At 53.5% G+C, this 20,198-nt stretch overlaps 1 protein-coding gene and 1 long non-coding RNA gene across 7 annotated transcripts in view; one reads left to right on the top strand and one right to left on the bottom strand.

Annotated features, from left to right (window-relative positions):
• LRRK1 (leucine rich repeat kinase 1) overlaps positions 1–20,198 on the top strand; it is a 135,238-nt gene that overhangs the window by 99,667 nt on the left and 15,373 nt on the right. For all 6 annotated transcript variants that reach the window (XM_043922574.1, XM_043922570.1, XM_043922573.1 and 3 more), the window contains 12 exons: positions 1,583–1,747; positions 2,261–2,433; positions 3,056–3,176; positions 3,533–3,692; positions 4,084–4,360; positions 7,427–7,598; positions 10,129–10,292; positions 11,568–11,707; positions 12,971–13,220; positions 15,629–15,795; positions 18,038–18,235; positions 19,276–19,553. In XM_043922574.1, coding sequence (XP_043778509.1) covers positions 1,583–1,747; positions 2,261–2,433; positions 3,056–3,176; positions 3,533–3,692; positions 4,084–4,360; positions 7,427–7,598; positions 10,129–10,292; positions 11,568–11,707; positions 12,971–13,220; positions 15,629–15,795; positions 18,038–18,235; positions 19,276–19,553 — 2,265 coding nt within the window. The remainder of the gene's footprint in view (positions 1–1,582; positions 1,748–2,260; positions 2,434–3,055; positions 3,177–3,532; positions 3,693–4,083; positions 4,361–7,426; positions 7,599–10,128; positions 10,293–11,567; positions 11,708–12,970; positions 13,221–15,628; positions 15,796–18,037; positions 18,236–19,275; positions 19,554–20,198) is intronic.
• LOC122706976 lies at positions 9,652–11,589 on the bottom strand. Its single transcript, XR_006344532.1, has 3 exons — positions 11,513–11,589; positions 10,314–10,429; positions 9,652–10,128 (listed from the first exon to the last, which is right to left on the bottom strand). It is a non-coding gene; the product is annotated as an uncharacterized LOC122706976 (long non-coding RNA).

The raw sequence follows: 20,198 nt of genomic DNA, 5'->3' as shown, positions 1-20,198 counted from the left end.
TCACACAAAATACCAGGTTAGGCTCCTTCTGTTATGGAGAGTCCTCAAAAATCGAGCAATAAAACTACCATGAAAAGTGAAAGTGAAGGTCGCTAAGTTGTGTCTGACTCTTTACGACCCCATGGACTACTATACAGTCCATGGAATTCTCCAGGCCAGAATACTGGAGTGGGTAGCCTTTTCCTTCTCCAGGGGATCTTCCCAATCCAGGGATCGAACCCAGGTCTCCCAAATTGCAGGCGAATTCTTTACCAGCTGAGCCATGAGGGAAGCCCATATGACCCAGCAATCCCACTACTGGGCATATACCCTGAGAAAACCACAATTCAAAAAGATACATATACCCCAAAGTTCACTGCAGCACTATTTACAATAGCCAGGACATGGAAGCAACCTAGATGTCCATCAAAAGATGAATGGATAAATAACTTGTGATACATATACACGATGGAGTATTACTCAGCCATAAAAAGGAGTGAATTTGAGTCAGTTGTAGTGAGGTGGATGAATGTATATTTTAATATGGACTCGGAAACTAGTTCTCTAGAGAGTGGCGATCTGCCCACTAGGGCCAGAACAGTCAAATAATTAACACCAGCACTGCCCCTTCCCCAGAAAACCCCAGAAGTGAACCTAGGTAACACATGTCCAAAGGTTTTTGAAAGTAACCAGAATCTCTGGATTCTCTCCTGCTTTTTTAAGCTGTTATTCCACGTCACTTTTTTCCAGCTGTTCTTAAGCAAAGAGCTGTCTGAGATTTGAGGAGTGACCCCACCCCCACCCCACTTCCTTTCTGCCATCATTCACGTTTCCGCCTACCCTTTTCAGTGAAGGACAACCACCTGATCTTGTGAACGCTCAGTTCTGTAACTCTCTGTGTGGCCGGGCCTTCAGCCAGCTTAGAACAGCTGTCCATTTTCATCTTTATACCGAAAAAGCCGGTCAGCATGCTGTTCTGGAGGCCAAGCTGCAGCATGGTGGGAATGATTGCCACCAAGAAGCGCAGCTCGGGCCAGACTCTGACCTCATAGCGCGATAGAGAAACCGCTGTTCACACAGCCTTCCCCCAGAGCCCCGCAGCTGACCTCCGTTAGCGTGCTCTGTCAGGGCCCTCTGCCACCACCCTCGGGGGGCGCCGCCCTCTGGCCGGCGCAGTCCGGGGGCCCATCTGCGTGGCCTTGCCGGCACTCAGACGGAGCTTCAGTCTTGCTGTGAGCTCTGCTGTCAGCCTTAGGCTCCTCTGACAGGCGTCCCCTCACCTCCCGCACCTGAGACAGACGCAGACAGCGCCCTCCGGCGCTCCACAGACGCCCCCGCCCAAGGGAGCCAGCCATCCAGCCCCCACTGCTTCCGCAGCAGGAGATAGAACCCCCCAGAGCCCACCTCGGGGCTGCTGGACCCCCTTCTGTCCCCCAGACGGCTGGTCCCTGAGATGCACAGCAGAGCGGGCAGTGCTTTTCCGCAGCTGCGCCTTTTCCAGACCCCCATGTGCGACGTGCTGAGGGATCAGTTCTCTCAGTGGGATTGGCTAATGCCCTGGTTGCTAAAGTGTCTCCCTGTCGCTGCCCTATTGCTCAAGTAGGTTGAGTCTGTGGAATTCACCGTCTGGGACATCGGCGGCCCCGCCAGCATGGCCACGGTCAACCAGTGCTTCTTCACAGACAAGGCCCTGTATGTGGTGGTCTGGAACCTGGCTCTGGGGGAGGAGGCCGTGGCCAGCCTTCAGTTCTGGCTGCTCAACATCGAGGTGAGGGGGCCCCCGCCCTCCAGCCTTCAGTCCTCAGGGCGTCGCAGGGGCCCCAGCACTTCTCAGGGCTGGGGTGGGGGCACAGAAGATAGGTAGGGAGACCCAAGGTGTGCTTGGCTGCGCTGTCACGGAGGCCCCAGGATCACAGATCGCCGTGAAACACAGCCTTCTGTCCCTCCTCCACTACACGGTTGATGGTGCCCTTGTCCTTTGCTGCTTCCTTCGGTGGAAGAGCCCCACATCTTGGACCTAGGAGGGGAACAGGGCTCTCTTCCTGCAGTGGAGAGGTGATGTGCGCCAGGAGGTGGGGTGCGGTCTGAAGGAATCAGAGGTAGAGACCCCAGGGAGGAGTTGCGGACCCTCACACACCCCCGGCGTGCGGCAGGCCCTCGAGGTTTACAGAGAGGAGTACAGGCTGTGGCGGGGCGCCGGCTGAGGGTCTTGGGTGTCCAGGGTTGACACACCGCCGCCCAGGGGACTGTTCCCATCCTCAGCCCAGACTCTCTTTTGCAGGCCAAGGCCCCAAACGCCGTGGTGCTGGTGGTAGGAACACACCTGGACTTAATTGAAACCAAATTCCGCGTGGAGAGGATCGCCACTCTGCGCGCCTACGTGCTGGCCCTCTGCCGCTCGCCCTCTGGGTCCAGGGCCACTGGCTTCCCGGACATCACGTGTAAACACCTACAGTGAGTGTCCCACGGTGTCCTGTGCGCCCAGCCTCTCAGGGCCGCAGCTGCCTCACTGTCTGTCTCTCCAGAGACAGCTGCTCTGCCCACAGGGGGCTCCTGAGGGGGTGCTTTGCTCCTCTGGGGCCCCGTCCAGGGTGAAGTGTGGCAGCTTCAGCCTAGGGAAGGTGAGGCACTGCCGAGACCCTGCAGGGCGGGGCCCGGAGACGCTGTCTGAACTTCCCGTCCGGGTCTCCCTGCTGCCAGGCTCAGCGCTGCGCGCAGCCCCAGTGGCACCAGGAGACAGAAGCTCACACACCACCCAGGACATTGTTGATCGCTGAGCAAGAACAGCCCCCAGGCATAGCCCTGGGCCTCCCGTTGTGTCCGAGTGGTCTCGAGGGCTGGGATGGGCAAGGGTGCCATGGGGGGCTGACATGGGCACACTGGAAAGACTGACCGTGAAGCCCCAGCACCGCGCCCTGCACCACGTCAGGCCTCAGTAAGCTTCTGTGTCTGTCCGTCGTGAGCTTTCTCAACTTGCCAGTATTTGGGATGGAACCTTTGGGAGTACAGAGACCCTGCAGTGCTGGTCAGAGAGGGGGGTGTGGTGAGTGCGCATGTTTCGTTTTTGTACCCACAGCGAACTCTCCTGTAAGAGCCTGGAAGGTCAGGAAGGGCTGCGGCAGCTCATTTTCCAGGTCACGTGCAACATGAAGGACGTGGGCAGCACCATAGGCTGCCAGCGACTTGCAGGGAGGCTGGTGGGTATCCCTTATCCCTTGGAAGTGGGGAGGCTGGTGGGTTCCCCTCATCCCCTGGAAGCAGGAGGCTGGTGGGTTCCCCTCATCCCCAGGAAGCAGGAGGCTGGTGAGTTCCCCTCACCCCCTGCAAGCCAGAAGAGCCTGCTCTCTGCCTATCAGGGCATCTGCACCTCCCTCTTCCCCCTGCCCTGAAGCACACTGCTGTGCATGCTATGTGCCGGGCCCTGGGGACCCTGTGTGAGTGGTTTCTAGGAGAAAGTGGGGAGACTGTGGCAGAGACAGCCCACCTGCCTGGTCCTCAGGAGGTGGGCAGGCACCCCAAGCCCCGAGGGCCCACCCTTTCCCTCTCACCCCAGATCCCCAGGAGCTACTTGAGCCTCCAGGAGGCCGTGCTGGCGGAGCAGCAGCGCCGCAGCCTGAGTGACGACGTGCAGTACCTGACAGACCGGCAGCTGGAGCAGCTGGTGGACCAGATGCCCGGCAGCGATATCCGGGACTACGAGGACCTGCAGTCTGGTGGGTGGGCTGGGTGGGCGGGCCACAAGCGCTCAGCTGGGTGCCAGCAGGCACAGCCATGGGTGGGGTCCTGGGGAGGGGCACCTTGACTTTTCACTGCTCTGTGCATGTCTGCAAATGACGGCAAAGACTTCAGCTATCGATTTGGGGTCGCAAATCCATTTTAACGCGTAAGCAGATTTGCACGGGTGGAATGCATGAATTATGGCGGTCAGTACATTGGCCTCTTGAGAACCTGTGAGGAGGCAGCTGACTGCTGCGAAGGGTCCCGTGTGTTGGGAGCACTGTTGCTTCCTAAGAAGAATCTGTGGCCTGGCGCCCTGGGAGGAGGTCACCCAGAGCCCCTCCTGCCCTTTGTTTGATGCTGCCCCCTCCTCCCCTCCCCGGGCAGCCATCAGCTTCCTCATCGAAACGGGCTCCCTGCTGCACTTCCCGGACACCAGCCACGGCCTGAGGAACCTCTACTTCCTTGACCCCATCTGGCTGTCCGAGTGTCTGCAGAGGATCTTCAACATCAAGGGCTCCCGGTCGGTGGCCAAGAACGGGGTGATCAGGGCCGAGGACCTGCGCTTGCTGCTGCTTGGCACTGGCTTCACGAAGCAGACGGAAGAGCAGTATTTCCAGTTCCTGGCCAAATTTGAGATCGCCCTGCCCGTCGCCAACGACAGGTGAGGCTGCGGACAGGGCCAAGCTGGCTGCTCCCCCCAGGAGGGAATTAGGGCAGGGGCCCCTGGTGGTCTGACAAGGTATCCAAGGATGGGCCCTCACAGTGGCTGCCTGCCTGGGCTGGGGCAGGGTGGTCGGGCTCAGCCGCTCCCCCGCTGGCTGCCCCTCCCTGTGCCTTGGGTGTCTCCGTTCAAGGGGTTCAAAGAAACCCATTTATTGGAAAAGTGTAGGAAAATGTGTAAGCATGGCAATGGGCCTTAAAAGTGACTTTGGGGAGTTCATGCTCTGGGCGGCTATTGGTTCTGTGATGAATAAAAATGGAGTACAAAAGTGTGCATGCTAACTCTACAGCCTAGTTTCAAAATGTAGGGAGGGCAGGGACTCACGGGGCATGTGGGTTCAATCTAACGGTGCTCTGACTTGGTTCTCAGGGCCTCCTTGCTGTAACTTCAGTTTCAGCCACTTCCTGGGTCTGATGCTGATGTTGGCCATGAGGCAGTAGCCAGGATGCCAAATCCCCAAACCCTTTTGATGCCTGTCGTAGAACACAGCACTACCTGGCCCCTTAACCCCAGAGCTCCGGGGGAACACCCTCTGGACTCTCAGAAGGCTGGCCTGGCCCCTGTGTGGCCAGCCGGACAATTCCATCAGCACAGACTGGGTCTCTTGGGAGCCAGCTGTGGGCCCTCTCTGCCTGAGCTCCCACCCAGATTTCCACTTGGTCTAATGACTATGGGAGGGGCCTCAGTCCTTCCTGCTTCAGCCCCATGGGGACCAAGAGTGAGTCCTAAAAAGAGAAACCCCAAAGAGGAATTCAGAATCCACATGGCCCCTCATGTCTTGGCCCAGGTGTCCTTGACTTTGGCCCCTGGTAAAGCAGCCTGTGTGTTTACAGCACTGCCAGAATTTGACAGTTTTCTGATTATTTTATCAACAGGTTAGAGGAATGGGGAAATACTCTGTAAAAGCAACTGCCTCTTTTTTTTTTTGCTCGTATGTAAAATAGAAATAATACTATCACCTACTAGTATTATAGTCAATGTGAGGATTAAATCAGAGAGTACCTGTGAACTATGAAATGTATCTCCTGCACCTTTGAGCTTCAGGGACATCAATGCTGTTATTGTTACTATCTTTGCATTAAGTACTCGTAGCCAATGGTGTCTAGTTCCATCTAAAGTCAGGAGTGTCTGAGCATTATACCTACCTCTAAGTGTAGGTATAATGGGCCCCTTGTACCCCAGAGGCAAGAAGTTTCAGTTCTTTGCACCATAAGCTTTTATATGGTCAACAAAAACAAAGGCATTTGCTGCTCCTTTCAGAATGTGGCTTTCAATCTGCAGTCCCTGGGAAAACCTTCAGGGTGTTTCTAAACCTCCCTGCACTTCTGAGTGTTTGTGCTTCTTCCAGAGGGGGACGCACTGGCTCTTAGCACTCGGGAAGGCTCCGACGCATCTGCTGAGACAGCCTTGGGACGTGTCACGAGTCTGCTAGTGCAAACCCCCTGCGGTGCCCAGGTCTTCATGGCTTTAGTCAGCAGGCACACGAAGAACTTCCCCCTTAGTTCCCCAAGCTCACTCCCCAGGCAGCCCTGCCCTGTTAGTGGCTGCTCTCAAGCCGATGCCAGTGGTTTCGCCCAGGGCTCCGCTCCCTTTGAGAAGGGCTTCCTTTGTCCATCAGTTTAAACCTCTCCACTTGCCGTGCTGGCTTTCAAGTTGTCTGTCCCTTCAAAAATACTGAACACCTGCCGCTGCGTGCTGGGGCACCTGGGTACAGAGCATGCCCCCTCCCTCAGGGCACACCGCCCACATAGAGTCAGGAAGTCCCAGGTCCCAAGCTGAGCATGATGTAGGCAGAAGAAGCAGGCTGGGTCTCACTGGGCACTGACCAGGTTCTCCTGTTGGAGGTCAGAGAGATAAAGGACTTCTCAGAACTGAAAGGCATCTGCCAGAGAATGCCAGGCTGTGGAGAGGGGCACTCCAGCTGGGGTCATTGACAAGGTTCTTTGGGCCAAGACCTGTAATGGCTGAAAAAGACCAAAACCTCACCATCTGTCCCCTTGGACCTCACCATCTGTCCCCTTTGGACCTCACCATCTGTCCCCTTGGACCTCATCTGCACAGCCACTGTCCATCCTTCTCTAACCCTACAAGGCTGGCATCCTCACTCTTCTGCCGTCAAGGAAGCAGAATGGCAATGGGATTGAGCCATGTGCTGAAGACACCCTGGTACTCCACCCCCAGGCTGTCTTTGAATTTTCAGTGTCTTCAGGGGTTCCTTTCAGAAGTCCTAAAGAGATTTTATAGGACCTAAACTGATGGAATTTTAGAGGGTTAGGAGAACTGAAGGCAAGCCTTTAAGGACACACCCAAGGCTCTGCCCAAGGCCTCCTTAGCTCCTCCAGGACACACAGAAGATGCTGGTTTTCAGGGAATTATTGGAGGGACCTCCCTCATTTCAGCTTTTTGCAAATGATCACAGTCATGAACAGCTCACTGACACTGTGATTCAGTGCTTTTATGAGTAAGAGTGCTCTTATAAAACACCGTTCTTTTGCACAAAGAGCCTCATTCGAAATTTCTAGGTAATTGTGTTGTCTCAACTGGCCAAGAACAATAAATAGCTTCTAAGGCCAAAGATGTTTCTCTGACCCCAGTATCTTGTCCTTGGAACTGTGCAGCTGTATTTGTTTTTCCTTCACCATCCGAAGTTAATTTTAAGTGACTCCCCAATCGCAGCCTGGTTTACAGAGAATCAACTGTGATTTGTTGTGTCTGTGATTATGACCACAGTTGTTTTCATATCTTCTGTAGCCGTGTTCTAGTCTTTATCTTAGGGACTTCGACAAACTGATTCGCTATGCCTATCTTCGTTTTCTCTTGGAGTATTTATGCTCACCATATAAACTACCCCCTCTTTCTAAAAGTGGTTCCAAAGGTCCTGGGGTGAAGGCATCGGGCAACCTGAGCTGTTTCAGCAGAGCCCGCCCCCGGCCAGGCGGTCTGCAGGGGTCAGAGCCCCACAGCAGAGCTCAGGTCCCGGTTCACCAGCCCCCTTTGGTGTTTCAGCTATCTCCTGCCTCATCTCCTTCCATCCAAACCCGGCCTGGACACCCACGGCATGCGGCACCCCACAGCCAACACCATTCAGAGAGTGTTTAAGATGAGCTTCGTTCCAGTTGGCTTCTGGCAGAGGTTTATAGCACGGATGCTGATCAGCTTGGCAGAGATGGACCTCCAGGTAGTTGCGTTCTCTGCACAGGGCACTGTTCGCTTGCCGGCCAAGCACCTGTGGCTATGCCCTGGTGGCAGTGGGAGGGGGGAGCCTGACTGAAGACCCTTTTCTGCAGCAGAACAGCTGGCTTAGGGTCCAGAGGCTGGTACAATGTGGCTGCCTCCTCTCCTGTGGGCCACAGACCCACTTGAGTCATTCTGTGAATGCCAAGTCAGCACCAAGCTGGCTTGGACAGACTGTCCCACGAGGAGCAGTGGTTGCAGTCTTACCAACATCCACATTCCCTGGCTGTGTGGCTATGGGCCGGGACTCAGAGTCTGCTCATCCCAGCACTGACCTTGAATATGCTGCTGCTCGGGGGTGATGCCTGGAGAACCATGGTTTTGCCGTTCAGGCTGTGACTGAACTCCCCTGAGGAGCTCTTAATAGACACAGACCAACAAGTCAGAATCTGTGGGTGTGGCTCACAGGGATCATTTTTTAAAGCTCTCCAGGTGACTCTACTGTCTACTCAGGCTTGAGAACCACTGGCGTAGAACTTTAACTTGCTCTGGGAGGAGTAAAGCCCTAACCGAAGGAGTTCTTTTCTCTGGGTTCACCTGGGGTTGTTGGAGGAGATCTTGGCTATCAGTCAATATTCATTTCATGCAGGACAATAATACAGAAGTGGTAGTTGGCCAGAATCTGTGGCTCTCAAAGTGGGGTTCCTGGGCCAGCTGAATCAGCCTCCCTTGGGAACTTGTTAGAAGTCCAGATTCTCAAAGTGAATCTGTACTGAAAGTCACTCAGTTGTGTCCGACTCTTTGTGACCCCTTAGACTATACAGTCCATGGAATTCTCCAGGCCAGTATACTGGAGTGGGTAGCCTTTCCCTTCTCCAGGGGATCTTCCCAATCCAGGGATCGAATCCAGGTCTCCCGCATTGCAGGCTGATTCTTTACCAGCTGAGCCACAAGGGAAGCCCAAGAATACTGGAGTGGGTAGCCTTTCCCTTCTCCAGCAGATCTTCCCGATCCAGGAATTGAACCAGGGTCTCCTGGATTGCAGGTGGATTCTTTACCAATTGCGTTATCCAGGAAGCTCTCAGGCCTGCTCCAAACCCGCTGCATCAGAAACACCAGCATAGAACTCAGGGCTCTGTTTCTCAGCCTTCCAGAGAATTCCAGCCTACTTCGCCTTGTGAGAACCCCTGACATAAGCCAGGATTGTTGAATAATGGACAGTAAACTCAGTATGAGTTTGCTTTTGCCGTGTTCGAGTTATAAGGCCCTTATGGAATTAAACTTCCTGCCTATTAAACAGAGATATTCTTTGATCTTCCCATTTTACTGAAATGTTCAAAAGTAAATGCAAGAGCCTGAAAGTACCAAAACCTCTCACAGCTTGTGTCAGCAGGAAGGAGGCTTGTTAGCAACCCAGTTGGGTGTACTGACAGACGGAAGGAGTGGGCGCAGGGCCGGCTCTCCCAGTGTTCCCACTCGGTCACTCTCCCTCCTTTGAACTCTGCTTCCTGCCGTGTTCTAAGTGGGAGGTCACCCCGAGCACGGCGTCGTGTGAGGCCTGAGCTCCCAAAGGGGCTCGGTGGCTGGCCGGGTGGGCGCCCTTCACAGCAGCATCCCCCACTCAGAATTAGGAAGAGAAGCTCTGCTGGAATTCAGTCTCAGAAGTAATCAAAGGTATGCAGATTCCAGTATGGATAATATACTACTTTTCACCTATCAAATTAGCAGAGAGCTGACAGCCAACCCCACAATCAGGGAAGTTCTCACGTCATGGTGAGTGGACGTACAACTTAGTCACCCAGGAAGCGATTCGTCACTGGGAATCCAGAGCCTGAAGACGTTCAAGCCCTTTGACCCAGTAATCCTACCGCTATAAATCTGAACTATAGCAGTCATTTGAAATGAGAGAAAGCTCTGTGCTTTTTTTATGTTCATTTGGCTTATCCAGAAGAGCAAAAGACTGGAACCAATCTAAAAGTCCAAAGAAGAGAATGACTCAACAAATTACTTAATAAAATATTGAGATTTAGAAAAATGAATTTTATGAGTTTCTATTGAGACAGGAAAAGCAAAGGTTTTCAAAGTACACACAATTAGAAATTTAGAAATGCAAAGTTACAAAATATGGCCTCAGCTGTTTTATAAACATTACAGGTAGATAGGAAAAAACCTAGAATAAGATACACCAAAATTTTCATGACCTGTGTGTTAAACTGGTATTTTATTTTCTCTCATGTTTCTCTGTAATTTCCACATTTTCTAAGGTAACTTTTTGCTTGTAAAATCAGGGAGGGAAAAGAAAAGCCTGTTTTCGGTGTTTTAGGGAAAATGTGTTCCCAGAGTATCCTGGAGACTCCTTCAGATGAGGCAGCATTTCGTTTGGCAGCAACATGAGGGAGGGTGCGGAGGGCGGAGGGTGGGAAGACAGGCAATGTCCTTTGTCCAGATGGGGCCAGGCCGGCCTTCTCACAGCTCTGCCCAGGACCAGCACGGAGCCCAGAATACTCAAGCAGGGTCTTTTCTCTGTCTTTCAGCTGTTTGAAAACAGGAAGAACACTAAGAGCAGGCACAGGAAAGTCACCATTTATAGTTTTACAGGAAACCAGAGAAATCGTTGCAGCACATTCAGAGTGAAAAGGAACCAGACCATCTATTGGCAGGAGGGGCTCCTGGTCACTTTTGATGGGGGCTACCTCAGGTAGGTGCATGAGGGGCTCACCAGACTGGGGCCTCCATGGCGCGCTGGAAACAGCCCCCCGGGGGAGCTGCCACTGGACGCCTGTCCGCTTGGTGTGCAGAGCTCCGTTCCCAAGGGCAGTGCATCATGGAAGCTTGCTGGAAGTAGGAAAGCCCCCTAGCAAACGTCTGAGAGGGTCCCCATCTCCTCACGCCTCCCCCTCTCTCCTGACAGAACAGCAAAGGCCAGGGAGGATGAGGGGACCGAGCCCAGCGGGAGGGCAGAGCTCAGGGTTGGAGCACCCAGCACCCCAGTCACTGAGGGGAGTCCTCAGGAGCCTCGCAGCTGTCCCGCGCAACCCCGCCTCGTGCAAGAGCAGGCGCCCCAGGGGCAGACACTGTCCCCAGCCGTCCAGCGCACCCCTGCCTCATGCAAGAGCGGGCGCCCCAGGGGCAGACACTGTCCCCAGCCGTCCAGCGCACCCCTGCCTCATGCAAGAGCGGGCGCCCCAGGGGCAGACACTGTCCCTAGCTGTCCAGCGCACCCCTGCCTCATGCAAGAGCGGGCGCCCCAGGGGCAGACACTGTCCCCAGCCATCCAGCGCACCCCTGCCTCATGCAAGAGCGGGCGCCCCAGGGGCAGACACTGTCCCTAGCTGTCCAGCGCACCCCCCCCATCCTAAGAGGGCGCCCCGGGGGAGACACTGTCCCCAGACCATATCCCGTGATACCTAACAGTACATTTTTCCTATTCTCTCTCTTTTTATTTTGGTGGTGGGGAAGAGACAGAGGGAGAGAAAAAGTCAGCTCAGCAGGTTAATAACTGATTTTTATTCGGTTTAATTTAGTATACGCAAGATTATTTCATACTTTAAGTGAGTTTTTCCAAATATTTTTCAGCTCTGTGAGAAGAGAGGGGAGAGGGGAGAGTGACTATTGTGAGGGCTTGATTTGGGATTTGGGCCACGCTTGGTGCCTGGGGCTTTCAGGTAAGGCTCCCACTTAAAGCGCACAGTCATCACTTGGTGGACAAAAGCCCTGTGGCTCAGATGGGAAGCCCTTTCCCAGGGTCACATCTAAGCCTGAGCACCCCTTGTGGCAAGGTCCTTGTGTCCACCTCCCCATTTGGGGGCAGCTGGGGGACGAGGCAGGGCCATGCACACAAGTGCAGGGACTCAGGACCTCCCCCTGGGGAGCAGTCTCCTGGGAGCTGTGCCCTCAGGCTGGAGGCGGAGAGCTTACCCCAGGGCCCTTCACAGCCAATTGCAATGGACCTCTTTTGGTTTCTGGGTTGCAGTGTGGAATCCTCGGATGTGAACTGGAAAAAGAAAAAAAGTGGAGGAATAAAAATCATGTGCCAATCAGAAATAAGGGACTTCTCGGCAATGGCTTTTATCACAGACCATGTCAACTCCTTGATTGATCAGTGGTTTCCCGGTAAGAAAGCATTCTTGAACCAGGCCTTGGCTTATGGTAGTATTTCTTTATAAACTGGGCTGGGGCTCATTTGAAGAACAGAAATCCCACTGGGATTCAGCCCAAGGAAACCGGAGGATCCTAGCAGCTCTCTGGTGGAGTCCTGAGCCCTGGGGGTCCAGCTGCAGGCATAGGCGAAGGTGCCCTGGGGGAGATGTGGACCTGGAGGGGAGGTACTTGGGCCCTGGCACCGCAGCCTGTAGGAAGAATGCCCCAGGTACTGCATGTGGTCTGGGAGGACCGTCAATAGGAGCCTCACATGGTCTTGTTTACATGGTGAGGACAAAGCTGCTGAAATCCAGAGGGGAGCCTGAAACTGCCCTTGCGCAGGGGTGGGAGGGAAGCCACCACAAACAGCTGCCAAGAGCCCCCATTCTCCTTCCATGCCTACCCCAAACCCCCAAGTCCCAGCAGTGATCAGCCACCCACGGAGCCCTTTCCAGCCCCTTTGATCAGCTTCTTCACTGACAGTCCACCCAAAGAAAATACTTTTTGAAGTAGAGCCATTGAGGTCCTCTGTTTGTTTTGTTACTGAACTGGAGACAAACCCACTGCGGGGTATCCCGCATGGAGGAGGCCGTTTGAGCAAAACCAGGCCACTTCTTCCCTGTGAGCGCTGCAAGGCTAGAGACCAAGAGAGCAGAGAGCAGGTCTGAGCACCCCCTCTGGCCTGCCGGTCCAGCCCTCTGGCGGCCTGAGCTCCAGGAGAGCATCACAGCAAACAAGAGACAGGGCTGGGCATGCTCTGGACGCCAGGGTCTGGTGTCCTTTGCATGTTGACGAGAACGGTGACCTACAAGGAGAAAAGGCGTAGAAAGGGGCCTAAGAGAAGGTAATTTTAAGAACAGCTCCTTGCTGATTGTGGCTTGGTCATTTGAGTGTGGCGTAGCTCAGACCCGGCCTGCAGCGTCCTGCACAGGGATCCCCAAACTCTCAGCACCTCCTCGCCCAGCTAGCTCAGGGTCTGCACCCCTTGGCGACTGTCCAGTGCATCGCTGGCCCCTCCTTGCGAGTGTCTTTTAGGATTGAGGATAGTGCCCTTCAGAAAGGAACCAGAGTGTGACAGTCACATTTCAGCCTCTCCTGGGGGTTCAGGCCAGGGTAGGCAGAACCCCTTCTTGCAAAAGACCCACCCAGCCAGGGGGTGCAGGTGCTGCTCAGGGCCTGCCGGCAGCTGCTTTCAAGTGAGCTGACTGAGCTGATGCCCTCCCTGTCCCCGTTTAGCCCTGACAGCCACGGAAAGTGACGGGACCCCACTGATGGAGCAGTATGTGCCCTGCCCAGTCTGCGAGGCCTCCTGGGCTCAGCACAGCAACCCCAGTGAGAGGTCAGAGGACGTGCAGTACTTCGACATGGAAGACTGTGTGCTGACAGCCATCGAGCGGGACTTCATCTCCTGCCCCAGGCACCCTGACCTCCCAGTGCCTCTCCAGGAGCTGGTCCCCGAGCTGTTCATGACCGACTTCCCGGCCAGGTAGGCCTCGATGCTGACGCGCAGATCTACTGCTTCCCATGCAGCCCCGGGTGATGTCTAGGTTCCTGGCCTAGGCTGCCTAAAGGGAGCCAGGCTGTCACTCTCTGTTTGTGAGGCACACAGGCCCAGCCAGCAGGCAGACCACTTGGAGGGCAAAGTCACCTTAGGGGCCCCACCCCCTCTCACCCTCACGTTAGCTGGCACTCTTTCTTGTTGAGCTGGCCCCTCCTCTCCGACTCCTACTTTGCCGCCAGATCAAGGAATAGAAGACAAACATCCACGGATGTCCAAGAAGGAAGCGCTCCCAGACCTACCACCTCCTTTTCCTTTCTTGGTAAATGATGACTCTTTACTGCTGCTCTGGTGCTAAGCATTTAGATCCCCTGAATCTGTCCCTAAAGATGAGTCTACCTATACTAATCTAAGATAAAAACTGGGGAGATAATGTTGGAGAAAAGAAAAAACACTTTGTGGTCCATCCTATAGGAAGCCATCACAGAATCCAAGTAGTTGTGGAAACCAGAAGCCATGATTTGGTCTCCCTGGATACAATTTGACCTTGGTGGTTAGCAGTGTTTTGGAGTTGTTTTCTTATTCAAAGAATTCCTGTATCTGATTTCTTTAAAGAAAATTAAACTTGGGGGTGTGAGAATATTTATATCACCATTTTTTCCAAATTGTTTCCCTGACCCAAGAAAATGGATGTAGAGTACTCTGATACTGCAGAATTGTGACTCTAAAACAGGCTTCTGGATGAGTCTATTAAACTAAGAAATCACTTCCTACATTGGAGAAATTTCCCCTATGGTTCTTTTTCCTATTCCCCAGTTACCTCATTGGTGGAAATGAAAATTAAATACTACTCTTCTGTGAAATAACTTCCCTTTATTCCTAGATCTTTAACATAAGGGTCATCACTTCCTGGAGACCACATACAGAGTTTTATATACATATGAATCACATTTCATGATGGGATGCCCAATTAAGCAGCCCCAAATTTTAGCATTTTCATTTATTTGCTGAACCTTTTTTATATTTTATGCCCCTACTGAATCTGGGCTCTGGAATCTACTGTATGGAATCTAGAAAGCCAGGTTGGTTGTTCCTGTTGGTTTGGATCTAATTACAAGCTGTAGCATGGTTCTTAAACCAAAGTACTTGGTTAGGAGTTGAAAAACCCAAGAATCTGCACAGGGTTCACAATCCAGCAGAGACTCTCTGGAAACTTCGGCTGATGTCCCACCAGGACCTCACAGCATCACAGCCCCCAGCTGGGCATTTGGGCAGATGCAGGCAGGGAGAGTCTGGCTCCGCAGAGACCTGTCCTGTGTCCCTATTCAGGAGTCCTGACGGAAGGCCCTGAGGGGTGTCCAGTATTCCCACTGATCCCCGTCTCAGGAGGCTCCCAAGGACCACACTTCCTGAGCAGGTGGTTTTGGGATGGGCATTTGGAGAAGAGCCCAGTTCCTCTTCAGCTGCATCACCAAGGTCCACCATGGGTACAGTTGCATCTGCCTGGAGTGTGATGTGGTTGGGCTGTGCAGAGACTCAGCTGTTGCACAGTCTCTTCCTGGAAGGCGTGGGCAAGACTGTGTGGTGGTGGGGGGCAGAAGGGGTCGGTCTGTTTGGTCAGGAGAGCTCCGGTGGAGGCACCTGGCAGAGGAAGCTAAGGAGAAAGAACTGGGGACCTCCGCAGGGCTGGGGGGACCCTGAGATGGGAGGACATTGGGGTGCTCGCCCGCCACCCTCCCTTCCTCCCTCCCCCCATCTGCCTTCCCTCCCTCCCAGGAGTGAACTGCAGTACTTCCAACAGAAGTCTTCTTTTGACCTAGGATTATAACATACAAACAGGTGGGAAGGTCTAAAATCCCTGCCTTTGGGTGAAATCCTAGCTATCAGTTGTCGGGACACTAGCCACACTGACCAGAAGCTCTACATGGCCATTTGTATAATTACCAGCTTAATAATAAGAAATGAGACAACTAACCTAGCAATAAATAAATGCAATTTCCAATAGATACTAACTCTTAAAGCATAGAGTCTTCTGGACGAAAATGTCCACAGGAATTCTTTTTCTGTGTGCAACACCTTTGGAAGCTCCATCCTATACCAGTCAGCATTCCCACCTCTGAGACCATTCCTGTTATGAATCCACTTTCCAGAGGAGACCAAGGCTTGTTGAAGCTAAGTGACCTACCCAGAGCTGGGATTTATCCCAGATCTGTCTGAGCCCCCCACCAGGTGGCTTTGAACCCTGACTTTGCTCAGTGGGAACTGTTAGCCAAGCACATTCTTGCACCTGCCCAGGCCAGGACCCACCTCTAGCTTTAGCGGGCGTCTTTGGGGAAACATGGGGCAGGAGGGAGGTCTGTTCTGACCCCCCGGCACACACACGGTGTTCCTGGCAGGCTCTTCTTGGAGAACAGCAAGCTGGAGCACAGCGAGGATGAGAGCGCCGTCCTGGGCCAAGGTGGGAGTGGCACCGTCATCTACCGGGCCAGGTACCAAGGCCAGCCTGTGGCTGTGAAGCGATTCCAGATCAAGAAATTCAAGAACTTTGCAAATGCCCCTGCAGGTAAATAGGGCCCTGGGTTGTTTCTTTCCAGACATGTCTTCCCTTGGTCCAAACCTGTACCACCTTAGATGCCCGAGGCCACACAGGCAGCGGAGGAGGGGGGTGATGCCAGTGTGGGCCCCAGGGGTGGTCCTGCTTTATGCCTGGTGAGACATGGGCGAGGACTGAGGATCGGGCGGAGCACGGCCTAGAAATTGCTTTCGGAGGTGACTTTCTCGTCTGACATGAGCCCCCAAGAGTGTGGGCCATCCTTAAAATTTCCATCCGTTGCATGCCCAGCACAGTGCCCACATGCTGGGCACACAGACCTCAAGTGGACCCCTCACCCTGGGGCCCCTCCCCCACGCAGTTACTAAGGGAAGGATGGTGGGCACTCCAGATGTGTGGATTGGGGAGCCATCATGGGTAGCTTCTCCCTCACCCCCTCCCCTCCCGCCCTTGCCCACTCATCGTAGCAGCTCAGAGGTGCTCCAGAGCCACCTGCCACCACCTCGTGCCCACCGAAGGCGAGCCCGTGGAGGCCTTCTGCCTTCCAGCTGCTGGGTGTGGCATTTCTCATTGCCCTTGGCTTAGCGTGGTTATCGTCATGATCACAGAAGGAATTTACACTCTTGGTAGAAAAATTAGAATCATTGAACAATATGAAGAAACAGATTAGAAAGGAAGAGACAAACTGTAGGCATGGGATGAGAATGGAAACCTAAGAGACTAGTAACACGCGTCAGAGCCAGTAAGAGTGTGATAAAGCTGCCAGATGTGAGCTCAACATCAAATTTGGCAACAATGACCCATTAGACAATGCCTTCTGTGGCGGCCATTAAGCTACAAAGTACTGAGAAATAATTAATAGCTATCATTCAATTTAGTTCTCATCTAAATTCCAGCAGTGTGTGTGTGTGAGAGAGAGACAGAGAAATCTGACTGACTCTAAAATTCATGTCAGAACTTCCCTGGTGGTCCAGTGGTTAAGACTTCGTGTTTCCACTGTAGGGGGCAGGGGTTCGCTCCCTAGCCAGGGAACTAAGATCCTGTGTGCTATGCAGCAGGGCCAAATAAATAAATTAAAATTGAAAGAAAAAGAAAATGCATGTGAAATGACAAACACCCAAGAGCAGCCAGGAAAACTCCACGATGGAAGACAAAGAGGAGAGGCTTGCCCGGCAAACATCCTGACTTACCAGGCTCCAGGCATTAGGGCAGGCTACTCCTGGGCACGGCTGGGCCTGTCGGGAACAGAGAGAGCCTGCATGTACGCGAGAGGCTGGCACACGACAGAGGCAACATCGGGAGTCAAGAGAAAGGCTGGCTGTTCACTAAACTGGGGCAGAGACTTCAGCCATAGTCAAAAATACATGATTAATGGTTTAAAGGCCCAATGTGAAAAACAACTTTTACACTTAAAAACAAATTTGTCTGGCACACACATCCATCTGGCACAATTGATCCATTTTAACTGCCAAGATTTTCTTTTTGCTGTTTTAACTTCCATGTCCAGTGATTCCTGATTTCAAAATCTGAACAGGGGAGGGACAGATCAGGACCTAAGAGGACAAGCAGGACCGGGTGGATACTGTTCAGTGACCTCAGGGTGACCCCTCAGGGGGACTCAGGCAAACGCCTTCCATGTGGGGTGCGTTGCGAGGGCACTGGGAGAACGTTACAGCACAGCCCACCATTGCCCCAGATGCTCCTTCTTTGGCCTGAGATGACCTGTCACAGGCCCATGACCACCCTGTGGTTTTCCTTCTGGCCGACAAGAGGGCGGTAGTCCGCTCTGCCTTCCACGGTCCTGGCCCCTGGCAGGGGTAAGGTGGGCAGCAGTGACCATGCCCCCAGCATCCTTGCAGATGAGCGGAGGGGGCTTGGTTACTTGCCAGGCTCTAGGTGACACTCAGGGCTGCAGGTTTGGAATGAGATGCGGCTGAGAGCCTTAGGCGGTGAACAGCAGGCTAGGGCATGGGCAGAGAGTGGGTGATGAGGGTGGGGGTGTGCGGCCCTTCATCAGAGGGTCCAGAACACCGAGTGTAGCACCTGATAAGAATAGCGTCCGAGGAGGGGGCTTGATACCAGCCCGGATGTCTCAGGAGTGCCCCCATTTGGCGCCAAATTCTGGGTGACGATACTGCAGCCCCCGGAGATGCAAGTCCTGGCCCCGACCAGCCCCAGGAGTCCCCGAGAGGTGGCTCCAAGCCTGGCGGGGCCCCCACCCTGGGCGGCGCTGACGGCCGAGCTCTCCCCGCAGATACCATGCTGAGGCACCTGCGGGCCACCGACGCCATGAGGAACTTCTCGGAGTTCCGGCAGGAGGCCAGCATGCTGCACGCCCTGCAGCACCCCTGCATCGTGTCCCTCATCGGCATCAGCGTCCACCCGCTCTGCTTCGCGCTGGAGCTCGCCCCATTGGGCAGCCTCAACACCGTGCTGTCCGAGAATGCCAGAGGTATGCGCTGCACCTAGAATCTTCCATGGAGGGCTGCCTGGGGCCCAGCCCGGTCCAGCCCCTGGGAGGCCCGAGGGCCCGTGGCGGGCAGCACAGGGCCCAGGGAGCCAGCCGGGGCCGGGCACAGCTGCCGGAGCCTCATGTGCCATGCCCGGTGGAAACAGGAGAGCTTCTCCAGGCCTAAGTGCCGGGCAGTGGCGTTGTCACGGCTGGAGGAGCTCTCTGTTTAGAGCCAGACAGAACTGTGTTCTGAGTGCAGGTTCTCTGCCATAATCTGGCAAGTTGCTTCATTTACTCATCCTTAAAAGGAAGTAACAGCCCCCCTTGGAGGGCAGCAAGACCATCAAAAGAGGCAGCCCCAAGCGGCAGAGCCTGGGAAGCCAGCGGCCACTCAAGTCTCTCTCTGTCCACAGGGCACCGTGTCCATCCACCATGGTTAAACATCTGAGGCCCTGCAGTCAGTTTTATCCTACATTGTTTTCTTAGCAAAACTTTCGAACACTTACCCTAAGAAATGGGTAACTAAATGCCAAAGAGTTGACAGAGGGAAAGAGATAGCTGTCTTTTAACTCAGGAAGAATAAATGCAATTAAAGTTAATTATTTCTCCCTCAATGGAGATTTTTTTTAATGGAGTTCTTATACCTGCAACTCACTCCTTGACATTATAGCAATTTTGGCATGAGGTGAACTGTAGGAATTTTGAATCCTGGCTTCCTTTAGTGAAAACACCAACCACTGCAGGCATGAGATACTGTGAATGAAGCACTCACAACAAACATTTCTAACCTAAATCATCTTAAGAAAGTCGTCCTGTGTCTCTTCTGGCACCCAGCCTGGAGAACAATGAGAATGCATCCATTATAATCCATATATATCCATATATATCCATCCATATATATCCCCAATGGATATATATGGATTATATATATGGATGGATATATCCATCCATATATATCCCCAATATAAAATATTGGGGAAGACAGAGGTAAGAAAAGAAGGGTTGTTATGATAATAGTTTGATATTTTTTCTTTGCCAAGATTCCTCCTTTATGCCCCTGGGACACATGCTCACCCAAAAAATAGCCTACCAGATAGCCTCTGGCCTGGCCTACCTGCACAAGAAAAACATCATCTTCTGTGACTTAAAGTCCGACAACATCCTGGTCTGGTCTCTGGACATCAAGGAGCACATCAACATCAAGCTGTCCGACTACGGCATCTCCCGGCAATCGTTCCACGAGGGCGCCCTCGGTGTGGAGGGCACTCCTGGCTACCAGGCCCCGGAGATCCGGCCTCGCATCGTGTATGACGAGAAGGTACAGGCCAGCCCGCGGCAGTCCCCTGACCCAGGATGGCCTGGTCCCGGGGCATCTGCAGCTCTGGGCTCTACACACCCTCAGGCACACATCTCTCCTCTCCCATGCTCGACCGGGAGGCCCTGGAATGAACCAGAAGGGCACAGAGGCCTGTGTCTACCTAGAAACATCAAGGGTGACTTCTCCTTAGCTGCAGAACAGTGACCAAACCCCAGAATTCCCAAACCTCAGCTCAGAAACACAGTAGAGGCTGTGCACAGCGGACAAAAAGTCTAAGACAGAGACGCGCCCAGATATGGGTCCCAGTTCTGCCAGCCAGATATGCAAAAGGGGGACAGAGGACCAGCCTCACAGTGGCTTGTGAGGGACAGACAGATAAGGATGCTAAAGGCTCCTGGTCAAATCAAAAGGCAGCGTCACTAAAGCCAAGAGGAGAGAGTGATTCCGGCAGGTCCAGCACGGCCTCCTAGACGGCCGCATGGCCAGCCTTGACGGGGACAAGGCCTTCTTCCCTGAGGACTGTTTGGTAGGTGCAGGTAAAGGACAACTTCAAACTCTCTTGCAGTGCTCACCTTGCATCTAGGGCTGGCCCTGGCTAATTAGTCATCCAGCAGTGAAACTCCTCTTGTCTATAATTTCTCATTA

Source organism: Cervus elaphus, chromosome 13 (assembly GCF_910594005.1).
Source record: "Cervus elaphus chromosome 13, mCerEla1.1, whole genome shotgun sequence".
In the NCBI taxonomy this organism is placed as follows: Eukaryota; Metazoa; Chordata; class Mammalia; order Artiodactyla; family Cervidae; genus Cervus; species Cervus elaphus.
Note: the sequence above shows the minus strand (reverse complement) of the source record. Positions and strands in the feature narration are given on the sequence as shown.